The 15,599-nt window shown below is 40.3% G+C and overlaps 1 protein-coding gene across 10 annotated transcripts; it reads left to right on the top strand.

Annotated features, from left to right (window-relative positions):
- Positions 1-432: 432 nt before the first annotated feature.
- On the top strand, positions 433-13,186 carry Zfp58 (zinc finger protein 58). Of its 10 annotated transcripts, XR_015640488.1 has the most exons (6): positions 433-557; positions 2,517-2,745; positions 8,164-8,290; positions 8,916-9,011; positions 10,912-11,876; positions 12,169-13,186. XR_015640488.1 is itself a non-coding variant. In XM_087589534.1 (5 exons), exons 3-5 carry the CDS (start codon positions 8,167-8,169, stop codon positions 11,478-11,480), a joined length of 789 nt encoding a protein of 262 aa, XP_087445660.1. In that variant the 5' UTR covers positions 433-557; positions 2,517-2,745; positions 8,164-8,166; the 3' UTR covers positions 11,481-13,186. The 10 variants fall into 10 exon arrangements, 7 of the variants coding, with proteins under 7 accessions (XP_087445660.1, XP_087445663.1, XP_087445662.1 ...); XR_015640448.1 differs by lacking the exon at positions 2,517-2,745; XR_015640489.1 differs by lacking the exon at positions 2,517-2,745 and having other exon boundaries at positions 433-585.
- Positions 13,187-15,599: the final 2,413 nt, after the last annotated feature.

Raw genomic sequence — 15,599 nt, 5'->3', positions numbered from 1 at the left:
TACTTTTTTATTTAGAAATAAGGTCTCTGTAAATTGCCCAGTCCAGCCTTGGATTCCAGGTCCTTCTGTCATAAGCCACTGAGCAGCTAAGAGCACAACCAGGCACACCACAGCTGGTTTGAAAAGTCATCTTTAAAAGACATGTTTTATTTCCACACTAGTGATTGAAGATTAAAATCACAACATATGGACAAGAAAGGACTTGTAACCCTAATGTTTCTGTCAACGGCTTAATTCATATTTATATATGTCACTTTGTGGAACTGGAGGTGAAAACCAGCCTGACTCCCCGTGGCTGTCAAGCAGAGAAGGCTTCTTTCCCTCATACCCTCCTGCGTTTTGCCAGTGACAAATCCCGGAACAGAAGAAAATGCCCTACCCGGTTTCCGGGAATTTCTTCGCACAGACTTGTGGGAAGTGTAGTCTGACCCTGTGTCGTCACAGGGACCTACTCCAGAAACAGTACTTGCTAATTCTGTCTGAAAGTGTGCTATTTCCCCAAAGTTGGGCGAGAGTGCTGTCCTGCTCAGCTCTCGAGTTGCATCTCTGACATGAAGGTTGGTCCAGGGAGCAGCGCAGCCTGAGGTGCGGGGATCTGTCTGACAGCGAGCAGAGCCGCGGTGGATAGGAGGGCAGAAAATGCTGACATGTGTAGGTCCTTTCCAGGCTGGGGAGAGGGCGTGCCTGATGGTGCCTTGACTGCTGTTTGTCAGAACTCTGAACACAACGCGAGTCTTCCATGGGCTTCTGGGAAAGGAGTGCAGAATGGTTGCACAGGAGTGGGATATAGTCTAAGGATCCAGATTGCCAGCTTGGCGAGTCAATTAACTTGCACCTCAGGTGGTGCTAGGAGCTCACTTTCCTACTTGGCTGGGGAGATTTTCTGTTACTAGCTGACCCCACTCTTAGATGAATGTTGACGGTTTTCTCAGTACATCTAGAGTAGGTGGGTTTTCTGCCTCTCGTGTGTTCCACACAGGCCTAGGTATGACGTGGAGTATTGATTACCATCATTTTTTCTCTGCCAGTTGGTGAATTAAACGAAAAAAAAATCTGAAGCACAAAATCGTAGCTGGGAAATTCTGGGCCACTGCTGACACATCTGCTAGAATCACGTGGTAAAGAAAAGCTTTGGGGGGTTGGGGATTTAGCTCAGTGGTAGAGCGCTTGCCTAGCAAGCGCAAGGCCCTGGGTTCGGTCCCCAGCTCTGGAAAAAAAAAAAAAAAAAGGAAAGCTTTGGGGTGAGGGGACACAGGTGCAGTGGACTCATGACAGAAGCAGCACTAGAAAGCAGACTGAGGGCTGGGATCACTGATGCCCAGCTTCTCCTTCAGGGCTGGAGTTTCTTAAGCCTTTGAAGGGCCTTCCATCCCTATGTTTTGGTTAATTCCTTTTCAAGAACGACAGGATGTCTGCTTGGCCCACAGCTGTTGTACAAACATGCTTCAGTCTGGCCTTGATCTCGTTGAGCCGGTCCATTAGCAGGGGCCCCAGGAGCAGGTGAAAAGCTTATCTTGTTTTAGGCTGCCAGCCTTTCCTGTCAGGTCAGCAGGGTGAGGAAGAACTTAAAGAACTTTATGTATTTATGTAATTGAAAGTAAACAGACCTCATTTCCACTCTGGAATTCTCCTTGTCTGATGCAGCCCATGGTGGTTTACACCCACTTCCTGCTTCTCTGTCTCTTGGATGCCTTCTCCTTCCTTACACAGCACATCACATCGAATGTGTAGAATGCATCCCTAGTTAGCCAAAACAGAAACTTCCCCGCCCCCCGCACATGCGGAATGACAGCCAGATCCTCCACTGTCATTTACATGTGGCATTGTGCCATTCAATGAGCAAAGAAACACACCAGTCCCTCCTCTGCCGTTGGGAGGTTAGTGCCCTGTAGTGTCCGGTTCTACTTGCTTCTTCTAGGATCTTTTTCTTGTATGCTACCGTGTTTAATGAAGGGAGGAGTTACACAGGAAACTCAGAAGGGAAAGTATGCTAGATAGTAGCATTGTTCTTGGTCATCTAAATGATTATGTCTTAGACCATTGAGAGAAGTTACAGACAGTATTTGGACAGAATTGAATAGAAACCAAACATGTATGCATGGAAAAGACTTGGGAAACACAGATTTTTCATTACTTTGCCTTTTGAGGTTATAAAAGTCTCAGTCATTGGGTCCATTTAAAATTGTTTTCAAATGCAATGACATATTTTGAGGTGTAAAGTGTCTGTACATTTTGGCTGGCCTCCTTAAATTCTGTATCCTGTTGCTCATTTCTCTGTTGTAGCTACATAAAAATGAGTCAGTGGATCACAATGTGAGCCACACCTGTTTGTTGGATACACACCTCTTACTAGTATGTTAAGAAGACTCAATAACGAATACTGATTATTTAAAATCCGGATATATCTAGGCATGTGAAGTACAGAAGTCCTGTGATATTTATAATGAAGCTAAAATTCAAATTCATTGCACTCTTCCAATAAATATGTGGAATATGTTCTATTATGTCCTTTTTAGGGTTCCAATTGCAGTATTTGAATCTTCCTATTGCAAAAATGTGTTAACTTAAACCAAAAGTTGATGATTGTTGTGTGCCACACTTTTGTGCATCAAAGGTTGGGAAAAGGGCTGAGAGATGGCTCAGTGGTTAAGAGCAGTGACTGCTCTTCTAGAGGTCCTGAGTTCAAGTCCCAGCAACCACACGTGGCTCACAACCATCTGTAATGAGAGCTGATGCCCTCTTCTGGTGAGTCTGAAGACAACCACAGTGAATTAATAAATAGATAAATAAATCTCTTTTTTAAAAAAAGGTTGGGAAAGATCAGTGCAATGTTACTTAATGATTCACTTAGAGTATTTTTAAAACAATGTGTTCTTTAATTGATAAATTAATAAGCCCAGTCTGAATGGAGAGTCATTATTGTGTGGAGCTTGTGAGTCTCTTTCCATCTAGCCTTGACTTCCTTAAAATTTCCTAGGACTGAAGTTTGTCTGGCTTCTGCCAAAAATTATCTCTGAGAAACGCTGAACATAAAGTTCTTGTGAGCTGTGTCTGTTCTGTAATAGGCTGGTTTATTGGACCAGCCTCCATTCAAGGAAAGGAAAATTAGATTCCCAATTCAGAGATTAGAATAAATTTGCCACAGTTTTTAATAAATCACAGTTTGTCCCTTCTGGCCAGAATTTATTTGCACTTTGTCTTCACAGGAAGTAGACATTGCCAGTCTCAACTTCCCCTGAATTGTTTGCTTAATTATACTGGTTAAAATTCCAACTAACTGAGATCCTGGCAGCAGGCTTTCTCTTGTCCCCTCACCAGCATCCCACATAGAGGAAGTGGCCTGAGTTTCTTCCCCACAGGGAACAGTGGTGGCCTGTACTGGGCAGCATTAGGGACTGATCCTTGCAGTCAGATCACCACTGGAGATTTGCTCAAGTTCTCTCAGAACTTCTCAGCCTTCACTCTGCCCAGAGTTACTGCAGTTCTCCAAGCTGACCATTTTCCTGGTGTGAGCAATCTCACAGATAAAGAGTGGAATTGTGATTTTTGTTTACTTGTAAATGTGAGACAATGTTCTGCTAACTACAAAGACACTTTCTTTTTTTAAATTAATTAATTTATTTATTTTTCCATTTTTTAAAAATTGGGTATTTCTTATTTACATTTCAAATGTTATTCCCTTTCCCGGTTTCCTGTTCACTAGCCCCCTAACCCCTACCCCTCCCCTTCAATTAGGTTGTTCCCCTCCCCATCTATTCACCCTTACCCCCCTTTCCCGACAATCCCCTACACTAGGGGTCCAACCTTGGCAGGACCAAGGGCTTCTCCTTCTATTTGTGCCCAGCAAGGCCATCCTTTGCTACACATGCAGTTGGAGCCCAGGATCAGTCCATGTATAGTCTTTGGGTAGTGGTTTAGTCCCTGGGAGCTCTGGTTGGTTGGCAATGTTGTTCTTATAGGGTTGCAAGTCCCTTCAGCTCTTTCAGTCCTTTCTCTATTTCCTCCAACAGGGGTACCGTTCTCAGTTCAGTGGTTTGCTGGTAGCATTCGCCTCTGTATTTGACATGTTCTGGCTGTGTCTCTCAGGAGAGATGTATGTCCGGTTTCTGTCAGCATGCACTTCTTAGCTTCATCCATCTTATCTAGTTTTGGTGGCTGTATATATATAGGCCACAAATGAGGCAGGCTCTGAATGGCCTTCCCTTCAGACTCTGCTCTACACTTTGCCTTCCTACCCCTCCTATGGATATTTTAGTTTCCCTTTTTAAGAAGAAGTGAAGCCTCCGCATTTTTGTCATCTTTCTTGAGTTTCATGTGGTTTGTGGATTGTATCTTGAGTAAGTCGAAGTTTTGGGCTAATATCCATCTATTGCATACCAAGTGTGTTTTTCTGTGATTGGGTTACCTCACTCAGGATGATATTTTCCAGTTCCATCCATTTGCCTATGAATTTCATGAAGTCATTGTTTTTGATAGCTGAGTAGTACTCCATTGTGTAGATGTACCACATTTTCTGTATCCATTCCTCAGTTGAAGGGCATCTGGGTTCTTTACAGCTTTTGGCTATTATAAATAAGTTTGCTATGAATATAGTGGAGCATGTGTACAAAGTGTACTTTCTACAGAGTGTGCTTTTTTCCCCCCTTGAGAAATGACAGGGTTTTTATCCATTGCATTCTTCAGTCTACTTCTGACTTGGAAGTCTACCGGCCTCACTACTTGTTCACTCTACACTTATGATTAAAGGCTATTTTTCAGTATAATCTTTCTTTCCAAAGTGTATGCTTCATCCCTACCAAGAATCTTTTGACTATAGCTACTCCTTCTTCCCATTAAGGAAAAGACCATGTACTTCAGATCCAAGACACAAAGGACTGGAGCTGGATCCGACCTGAAGCTCCACCTTTTAAGGACTAGGTTTCATAGCTCTGGAAGGTGCTTTGCAAGCTACCAAGGGAGGGAAAGCAATAAACAGTCCTACTTAGCTGTTATATCTATGAACCACAACAATGACCAGTACAGCCAGATATCCCTAAAAGTGCCACAGGACCACTCACATCTTGGCATAAACAGCAACTGTCTAATTGGACTTAAAACCTGATCAAAAGGGACTAGACCTATAGGCAAATATCTCTAGCTAGTTAGTTCATGGATCTAAGAGAATATATTTCTGGAACATAAGGTCTAGGAACTTAGAAAAGAACATGATTGGAGTTAGGAAGGAGATTGGGAAATGTAATTATATTTTAATTAAATAATACTTAAGAAAAGGAATAAAGTCATGCAAGTTGAGAAAATATGGCTGAAACTGTAACTTGTTTAAGGCACAGAAAGACATGTATCACATGATCCCATTCATATGTTAAATGTGTAGAGTTGTAACTCACAGATAGTGGAAATATAATGGTTTTTCTCATTGGCCAGTGATATCAGAAAGCTGCAGCTTGAAGATTTACTGAGCTTGGATGCTCTGAAATGGTGCCCTAGGAAAACAGAGCTCACACCACAGTTAGGCTGGATGCTGGGTGTGTGTAAACTTTGGTGTGTACATTTTAGATGCATACAAGACAGCACTTTTGACATTTTAATAATAAAAACATTGTTTAAGGAGATTAACTATAAAAGCACTTTTTATTTGCCTGAAAACATGTTATAGTCTCTGCCTCCTAACCTAGTCCTAGTCCTAGAAGCTTCTAGCCTCCACACAATCTTATCTAGACTTAGAATGCATTCAGCCTCTGAGACGTGCTACTGAATGAACCCACCCTTTCTTGTTCTTTCTGAACTCTGGCTGGCTGGTTCTACTCAGCTGTTCTGGCTCCAACTCCTCTCCCAGCTGATTCATTCAATCTAGCTTCTCAGCTTCTTACTGAATTGCTCTGTTTGCCCTCAAACTTACTCTAGCAATCTTTTCTAATCTTCTGGCTCCTTCTCATTCTCTTGCTCATTATTCTGTCTTCACCTGTGTCTAGCTTGTTCTCCCTTCAACCTGTCTCTATAAAACTCTCCCCTTAAAACTTCCTCCTCCTCCTCTGTGCTGCTCCACTCTCCCTCTACTTCTACTGCACTGCTCTCCACGGGCTCTCTGGTATTCCTGTACTGTACTCTCTTCCACCTGTATTGTCTGTCTCTCCCTTAAGTAGCTTTTCTTTCCTCTCTCTTCTTGTGAGAGTTGGGCATATCCTATTCTGTCAAATCTTTCTCTGATTTGTCACCTTTTCTGCCACTCAATTAGTCATCACTCTCAAACATGGGTACTTTCTTTTACATATTAACTTTGCCTTCATTGTTTGGGATTAAAGGCATGTCTGCATTCTAGTCAGAGGGACTAAAGGTGTGTGCTAAGGCTGAGCCACACTCTAACTAGATACAGGTTCCAATATCCTGTAACAAAAACTCATGGAAAAACTATGCAAAGTTTATCCATAAATTTAATGCAAAGTACTTTATTAATATAGAAATCTCTTTTTTCATTAAACAAGGGGATATTATATGGTTTTTGTCATAAGTCATTTTTTGAAAAAAATAAACTGAAATTGAAAATTTGAAAACAAGGAAAATGTGTTACCATTGCTCTCTTAGGTACAGTTCTAATGCTATAAAGAGAGACCAGGAATATGGCAACTTATCAAACAGAACATTTAATTGGGGTCTGCGTACAGCTTGGATGGTTAGCTCATGATCAGTAGGGAAAGGAGCATGGTGGCAATCAGGCAGGTATGGTGCTGCAGCAGTAGGTGAGATCTTGTATCCTAATCCACAGGGGAGGGAGACAGAGACACACTGGGCCTAGATTGGGCTTTTGAAGCTTCAAAGCCCCCCCCCCCCCATTAACACACCTCCTCTAGCCGGACCACACCTACTCTAAAAAGGCCACAACACCTGATCTTTCCTGAAGAGTTGAACAAACTGGACAAAGCAATCAAATATATATGTGGGGGGGGGGGAATTATCATTCAGTCCACCATAACCATCTATTATAACTCTTGGACACAACAAAGTGAGACACAGGTATCTTTAGGAATATATCAAATGTTTTCTGTCTGAGGAAAAGTGGAAGGGGAGATGACCAGAAGATCCCAGCGACGTCTGGTTAGAAGTGTTTTTATTCCTGTGCTTGCTGGTTTTTAATTGGTTCTGATACCTAAATTATATTTTGTCTGTGAGGTTTTGTGTTGTTGTTGTTCCATCCCTTGGCTGTTCCATCTTCTGTCTCTAGGTGCACTGTCATTAGACTCACTACTGAACCATGTACAAATTAAGGAAGCCAGACCCCAGCCCAGAGCCTCTGCATTAATCCACATTTGCATTGCATTTCATACTCATGACTGAAGGCTTACTTTCCACTTCACATAACTGTGCAAATAAAGTGTTGGGAAGTTCCTTCTCCTTCACCATGACTTTATCCTCTGAGAAATGTATGTGTTATGTATAAAACTAGCATGTGGCACTAAATACAGGTTTTTCTTTGGAAGCATTTACTTTAGAGTTCATCTAGCTTTTTTTAAATTATCTTATAGATTTCATCTATCTTAAAAGTAGAGTATCTACATGGGCTTGTAGGATCTTCTGCCTTCTCTTTCTTTGAGGTTGGGTCCAATAGTGAGACCATGTGTCCACATCAGAAGCCTCCAAGGAATATTACTAACCTACGGTAGAAGCATTCTGACTCTTTTTTCATCCTGGGCAAAATATATCATTGTAGAAACAAGCCCAAGATGCCTGCTAGTTAGAGTTTCTATTATAGTGATAAATACTATGACCAAAGCAACTTGGAGAAGAATGGATTTATTTCAACTTAGAACTTTGGGTAATAGTCCATCACTGAGTGAAGTCAAGGCAGGAACCTGGAGGCAGAAACTGGAGCATGGGTCATGAAGAAACATTGCTAACTGGCTTGCTCTCTGGTTCTGCTTTCTTATACCATCTAAGACCACCTGCCCAGGGATTATACCACACAAGCTGAATTGTCTCATACCAATAATAGCCTTTTATAGGGTTGCATGCAGGAATATGGAATATCCATTCTCAATTGAGGTTCCCTTTTCTCAGATTAACCTAGCTTGTGTGACATTGACAGAGAGCTAGTATGTCTAGATCCACAATGCCTGTTATTAGTGGTTTTAATTAAAGTGTGTTATCATTCATTAATCTTTATTTCAGGAAATGCTGTCATTCTGGGATGTGGCCATTGATTTCTCTCCAGAAGAGAGGGAATGCCTAAGGCCTGCTCAGTGGAATCTGTACAGGGATGTGATGTTGGAGAATTACAGCAACCTGGTGTCCCTGGGTGAGAACATGTGCCCTGTGAATTCTTTCACTGTTAACATGTTTCTTCCCCTGTACATTATCTCACCTGTGCATAGGCTTCCCCACGGCGAGCTGCATCTTCTTGGTTTTAAAGAAAAATTATGGAATGTGCTTTTGTGAGAAGCATTGCTTTCTCTTGTGTGTTTAGCCTGTCTGTGTTGGTGGAATGCATCCTCCACAGAAGTGGAAAGGTTACAAACACTGTTGCAATAGGCATGTACCTTACCTAGGAAAGAAAATGTTTCACAATTCAATTTTAATGCCTTTCCCTTTAAACTCAGAATCTGGATACTGTAAATTCCTTCACATATGGTAATGATCCTGTCTGACATTTAAGAAACTAAATGTCTGGGGTTGGGGATTTAGCTCAGTGGTAGAGCGCTTGCCTAGCAAGCGCATGGCCCTGGGTTCGGTCCCCAGCTCCGAAAAAAAGAAAAAAAAAAAAAGAAGAAGAAGAAGAAAAGAAAAGAAAAAGAGAAAGAAACTAAATGTCTGCAGTCATTTATTGCAACATCTCCTTCCTTATAAACACTGTACTGGAAGGGACATGTCAATTCCCAGTAGAAGGACACTTAAACAATCTTATTCTCTTTTCCTACAAACAGGTCTTGCTGCCTCTAAGCCATTCCTGGTGACATTCCTGGAGCAAAGACAAGGACCTTGGGATGAGAAGAGACAAGCAGCAGCCCCTGTGCACCCAGGTGTGTAGGAAGGCGGGAATCAGGGGACAGAGTTGAGGTCCAAAAATTCAACAGAAAGCCAGGCTTCACCATAGGCATTGAGAAGTGCTGTCAAGGGAATCATTCTTTAGATCTCTCCTTTCATTTTTTTTTTTTTTTGTCAAAAACGTTCACCTCAGATGTTTATGATGGTTTTATTTTCTTAAGCTTTGTATTTCCCTGATGTTGAGATGTACTCATCCTTACAGGGACTTGGAAGAACTTCATTTTTTTGAGTTTACATTATAACTGACTTCACACTGTGTCCTAAACCTCTGAAAATCTGCACACATTTTCTAAAGACTTATCTGTTGAATCCATTGTAAGACTAACTTCATACATAAATGTTTTTGGTATCACTTATACTCGAATCACCTCATCAGAATTCTTTGTGAATGACGAAAATGTATCCTTATTTTTTCCCTATAACACACTTGCTACTAAGGATTTAGAATGTGTATCCTTTGTGGATATCTAGTCATAGATTAAAACTGCCCAAAACTCGAAGAAATTTAATAGCTCTTCAATACATTTTCAGAGTGTTGTGGATTCAAGGTTCTTTTTTCTTGGTAGTTTGAGTGTGTTACTTGACAGTGGTTAACCTATAATCATTTGTCTCTATGTAACCTATATAATTTTGTGGATAGATTATCCAATGATAAGCACTTTCGGCCAGTGTAAGGTAAGGATATATGTGAGTTCTAGTTCTGCGAGCATCACAACAGTGTGTTTCCACTTCCTGTGTAAGAACAAGTCTCCTGGGGCTGGAGAGATGGCTCAGCAGTTAAGAGCACTGACTGCTCTTCCAGAGGTCCTGAGTTCAATTCCCAGCAACCACATGGTGGCTCACAACCATCTGTAATGAGATCTGATTGACCTCTTCTGGTGTGTCTGAAGATAACTGCAGTATACTCAGATAAATAAAAAATAAATCTAAAAAAATTAAAAACAACAACAACAAAAAAGAACAAGTCTCGTGTTTTCATGCCTTGAACATAGTCTCTTTTCACTGCTCAGTGGGTGTTACATCTTGTAAATTAATAGTTCTTACAATGTAGGCTAATTTTAACACTTTTTCATTGACAATATATTGTCTTTAGCAGAAGTTGTTATTCATAGGTTAACCTAATATTTTTTCATAATTTTGATAGTGAGATATTTGTCATTCAAAAAGAATATAAATACTGCCTGAAATCCATGAGGTATATTAAGATTATTGTAGATGTATTTATTATGCATGTTTTCATTCATACCTAAAAATTCTAAAATTCATACTTAGGGTAAGAATGCTATTTCTGTATTGCGTCAGTCTCACACAGTCACCTTTTATCTCCTGTTTTCCAAGTTGTTAATGCTGGCTATGTCCACATATAATATCTATGTGTATTTAAGGTATTTATTTTTGTTCAAATAATACCCTTAGGATATGTTTGTCATAGATAATTACTAATTTAACTTTGAATAGTATGCCTTTCTTTCTTTTTTTTTTTTTTCTTTTTTGGCTTGTTTGTTTGAGGTGGATTTTCTCTGTGTAGCTTTGACTGCCCGGGAACTCATTCTGTACACCAGGCTGGTCTTGAACTCAGAGATATCCACTTCTCTCTGCCTCCAGAGTGCTGGGATTAGAGGTGTGCATCACCACCACCTGGCAGACATTATTTCTGTATTTGATTTGATCAAGCTTTTACCTCAGTAGAAATTTACATTGTTTCCTCCTATTATATTTCCTGATTTATGCTTAATGAATACAGGTGTAGGAATATTGTGTTGTTTCTGATTTATCAATAAGAAGGTATGAGTAAATGTCTCCATTTAAAGATAAGCATTAAAAATATAAAGAATGTGCTAAGCTTTTGTTCATATATCAACTTTTGGTCAACAGGAAAAACACTAAATATATGTAAAGATTACAGCAAGGCCTTTTATTGCAATTCACTGCTTGTTCAACACCAGAGAATTGGTACAGGGGAGAACCCCTACAAGTGTGAAGAATGTGGTAAGGCCTTTCGTATTCGCTCAAGACTTTCTATACACCAGAGAGTTCATACTGGAGAAAAACCCTACAAGTGTGAAGAATGTGGTAAAGCCTTTAATACTCATTCAAACCTTTCTGAACACCTCAGAATACATACTGGAGAAAAACCCTACAAATGCGAAGAATGTAGTAAAGCCTTTAGTACTCGCTCAACACATTATAGACACCAGAAAAGTCATTCTGGAGAAAAACCATACAAGTGTGAAGAATGTACCAAAGTATTTTCCTACCCTTCATTGCTTAAGGTACATCAAAGAACTCATTCTACAGATAAATCTTACAAGTGTGAAGAATGTGGGAAACTATTTTACTGTCCTTTATTGCTTAAGAAGCATCAAGTAATTCATTCTGCAGAGAAACCCTACAAGTGTACAGAATGCAGCAAAGCATTTCACTACCCTTCATTGCTTAAGTGACATCAAAAAATCCATGCTGGAAAGAAACCCTATAAGTGTAAAAACTGCGACAGGGCATTTTATTCTTCTGCATTCCTTAAGCACCATCAAAGAATTCATTTTGAAGAGAATTCCTACAAGTGTGGAGAATGTGGCAAAAGGTTTTATTCTTTTCCACACCTTCAGGATCACCAAAGATTTCAATCTGGAGAGAAACCATACAAATGTGAACAGTGTGGGAAAACATTTTCTACCCTTTCATACCTCTCTTGGCACAAGTTGCGTCATTCTGGGGAGAAACTGTACAAATGTGAATAATGTGGGAAAATGTTTTACTCTACTTTAGACCTTAAAAAACACCAAAAGATTCATGCCTATAAATGTGGGGAATGCCACTCTGGCTTTCCTAATTACTCAGCCCTGACTGCACATCAGAGAGTCCATACTGGAGAGATAGCTCACATATGTAAACAATGTGGGAAAACCTTTTCTAGACTTGATAGCCTCAATCAGCACCAGATTGTTCATACTGGAGAGAAACCCTATAAATGTGGAAAATGTGGCAAATGTTTTTTCCGATCTTGATCCCTTAAAAGACATCAAGGAATTCATTTTTTTCTTTTTTTGGTTCTTTTTTTCGGGGCTGGGGACCGAACCCAGGGCCTTGCGCTTCCTAGGTAAGCGCTCTACCACTGAGCTAAATCCCCAGCCCCAAGGAATTCATTCTTAATAGAAATTTTATAAGTACTATGTGATAAAAATCTTGCTAAATATTCAGACCTTACCCAAGACAAATGAATCCATTAAGTAGAGAAGCCATGTGCATGTGAAGAATGCTTAGTGCTTTAACATGATGTCAACACGTTCTACCATCAGTAATGTTCATTCTGCAGAGAAACTTGCCCAACTGTGAAGGGAGTGACAGGCTTTTAGTGTTGCTTCATATCTTAAATCACAATGATCTTTATCCTGAACATCAGTGCTATCAGGTGAAGGGTGTGGTGAAGGCATTAGTTATCATTCAGTCCTAGTTAAACCTCAATAATTCATTTCTGAGAGAAACCCTACTTATATGCAGAAAAGGACCAAGGCTTAGATATTCTTTATGTCTACATAAGCATGAATGCCCAGCAATATCTGAATGTGTGCTTTCCTGGATGAGAGTACCTTTTGCAAATGTCCTGGGGCATTTTCTTGACTGTTAACTAATGTTGTAGTGTCCAGTCAGGACAAGCAGCACCACCCTGGGGAAGTGTTCTTGGGTTACATAAGGATTTTAGGTGAGCAGGAGAGTAAGTAACATGTCAGGAAACATGGTTTCTACTTCACTTGCTGCCCTTGCTTCCCTGGAAGAGAAACAGTGACTGTGATGGTTTGCATATGCTTGGCCCAGGGAGTGGCACTATTAGAAGGTGTGGCCTTGTTGAAAGAAGTGTGTCACTGTGTGGGTGGGCTTGGAGACCCTTCTCCTAGCTGCCTGAGGATACTCAGTATGTTCCTGACTTCCTTCAGGTGAAGATGTAGAACTTAGCTCCTCCTGCACCATGCCCACCTGGGTGCTGCCATGCTCCCACCTTGATGATAATGGACTGAACCTCTGAACCTGTAAGCCAGCCCCAATTAAATATTGTTCTTTATAAAATTTGCATTGATCATGGTGTCTGTTTATAGAAATAAAACCCTAAGACAGTGACCTTTATGTTGAAATAAAATATTTGCTCTGCAAAGTTGTTTTTGGTCATACCACTCATGACACCAACAAATTATTGTAGGGAAGCATCGGAGGCATTTCTCTCCCCTCTGTACTAGAAGCAATAACACAAAGCCCTTAGGTATGTTCAGCCTCTCCAGGACACCGGAGCTTGTATACTGCAGAAAAGTCCTGTAAGGGTACAGCAAAGAACTTTGTTTCCTTTGTTTAACACCAAAATATCATACTGTAGATGAACTTTGTAGCTACATGTGGAAAAGTTATTCCAAACTCAGTGAAAACTGCATGCAGGAATGAAAGTAAGATACTCAATTGATAATAGAAGCTGTTTATTCTATTTTTCACACCTTAACATCATAAAACATTTCTTAAGGAAACCCTACAAATTAAATAGCCTTAACCAAGTTAATTTCTTAGGGTTTGTATTGGATTCATGAGTCCATACTACAGAAAATCCTACATACACTGAGTCTGGCAGAATCCTTTTCTAGTATACACACTTCATAAAAGCAAATGAACTACACTGATATCAATAATGTAGCAATGTCTGTCCTTAGAACTTATTTAGTAATGTATATTATGGAAGTATTAATGATACATATTAATACAGAGTGTGGCTAAACATGAGGCATTATTTGCAAATAATTTGATGTATTTGATATGACTGAAGGAAGACATTACAGATATCAGAATCTTGCAGATCAGTCAAGTCTGAGAATAACAATCTGTTAGATAACTGAATAAATGCATGGCAGAGGATATTGAAGATGATGCAGGAGTGTGGGGCAAGGATGGTCTGCTGAAGAATCAGCAAAAAGAGAGGTTGAGATAAGACAAAGGAATGAGTCCTGCTGGCAGAGCCAGATGGTGGGGCTCCCTATGCCATTCGCAGTCAACTGATTTTCATCAGAGGTCCCCACATGTTGCGGTAAATATTAAAAAAGGTGGAACCTTTTTATCCTGCACTAGTGCCAGGACCCATAGGACCACATGGCACTGTGGGGTATCTTTATTTCAGTGGTTCCACGCTGTCTCCAAGGTTCTCTGTCCTAGGTGGTCTGCAGGCTGTTCCAGCATGGCACCTTGCTACCCTAGTCCCTAGAGTTACCTCCACCACTGGAGAGTTGTATGGAACTAACCATAATTTATGTCTGGTTAGTATTTCTCTCAGCAGCTCTCTACTAGCTGCAAACTCTCTAGTTCCAACTACCTGATAAAATCAGGGCTCTAGAAGTCCAGCATGAGACTGGCCTACTGTGGGCCCCTGCAATAAACTCTGGTAGTGAAAATACAAACTCCCAGTGAAATCATGACTCAATAAACTATAACTCAACAATCAGATTTATATGTTAAAATCTCAATCCACAATACATCCACACAATAAACTCACAACCAATTGATAGAGATATAAACCTCCCACCTAGATAAGATAAATTGACCTTTAGAAACCCAACCCTTAAGAAATATTCATAACAACGTGTATCTATGTAGAGATTCATGGCGAGGATCATTTACATCTGCCTCCATGTTGCCTCTCTCCTCTCTTTTGCTTCCCCCTCTCCTTCTAAAACATCTGTTCCTGCCTCCCTTCCTTCTCATTCAATGACAGACCTCGTTTTATGTTGTGTCTGCCTTCACCTGCATAATGACATCAACCTACACCCACATGTCAGAGTGGAGCTGCTAGATTGTTTATATTTGTCATACTGAATTTTAGTCCTTGGTCTGGTCACTCCTTGTGCTCTGATTATTCTGTTTTGGAACGGGAATATTTATTCTATGTTGTTGTATGTTGGGAATTGTTGCTAGATTTTTATTTTGGAGGGGATCAGAATGAAGTGATCGCTATGAGTCTTGGATGAAGTATGGATTATGATCTTTTCAACTCATAAAATTGCTAAATTTATTATATCTCCTGAAAGCTGGACTCTAGTTGACTTAGGAGATGGATATAAGACTTGGTACTTGAAAGGAATGTTATGGTTTAAAGTGATATAGCTGGAGCCAGCACATGGGTCAGTGGGTTAAATGTATTTTGCAACAATCCTGATGACTGGAAATTTTCCTCAGTACCCACATAATAGAGAAAGAAGAAACCCACTCCTGTAAGTTGCCTTTTGACCTCTGTGTATGGGCCCACACTGACAGACATATGTATATGCATAAATATAAACTTAAAACATGTTTTTAAGTTGTGTTTGGGTTCAAGTAACAAGAGTTGGAGAAGGGATCTTTATCTTAGATGCCAATAGATGAAATTGAGAATCACATCCTAGATAAGCTTCAGGCCATTCCTTTGAAGGGTTTATCTTGATTAATTGAGGTCAGAAGACTTTTTGATAGTAGGTGAACAGATAGGTCCTATTTGTTGGTTGGGATCCTTGATTGTATAAGAAGGATCTCATCTTTCTCCATCTGCTTCTTGACGA

Source organism: Rattus norvegicus, chromosome 1, assembly GCF_021556685.1.
Source record: "Rattus norvegicus strain SHRSP/BbbUtx chromosome 1, alternate assembly SHRSP_T2T, whole genome shotgun sequence".
Lineage (NCBI taxonomy): Eukaryota > Metazoa > Chordata > Mammalia > Rodentia > Muridae > Rattus > Rattus norvegicus.
Note: the sequence above shows the minus strand (reverse complement) of the source record. Positions and strands in the feature narration are given on the sequence as shown.

What these genes read in the sequence shown, in the direction of transcription:
- Zfp58 (NM_001346427.1), top strand. An exon ending in CAGCAACCTGGTGTCCCTGG is followed by an intron (nt 8,291 to 8,915) that starts GTGAGAACATGT and finishes TCCTACAAACAG; the next exon opens with GTCTTGCTGCCTCTAAGCCA. An exon ending in AGCAGCCCCTGTGCACCCAG is followed by an intron (nt 9,012 to 10,911) that starts GTGTGTAGGAAG and finishes TTTGGTCAACAG; the next exon opens with GAAAAACACTAAATATATGT.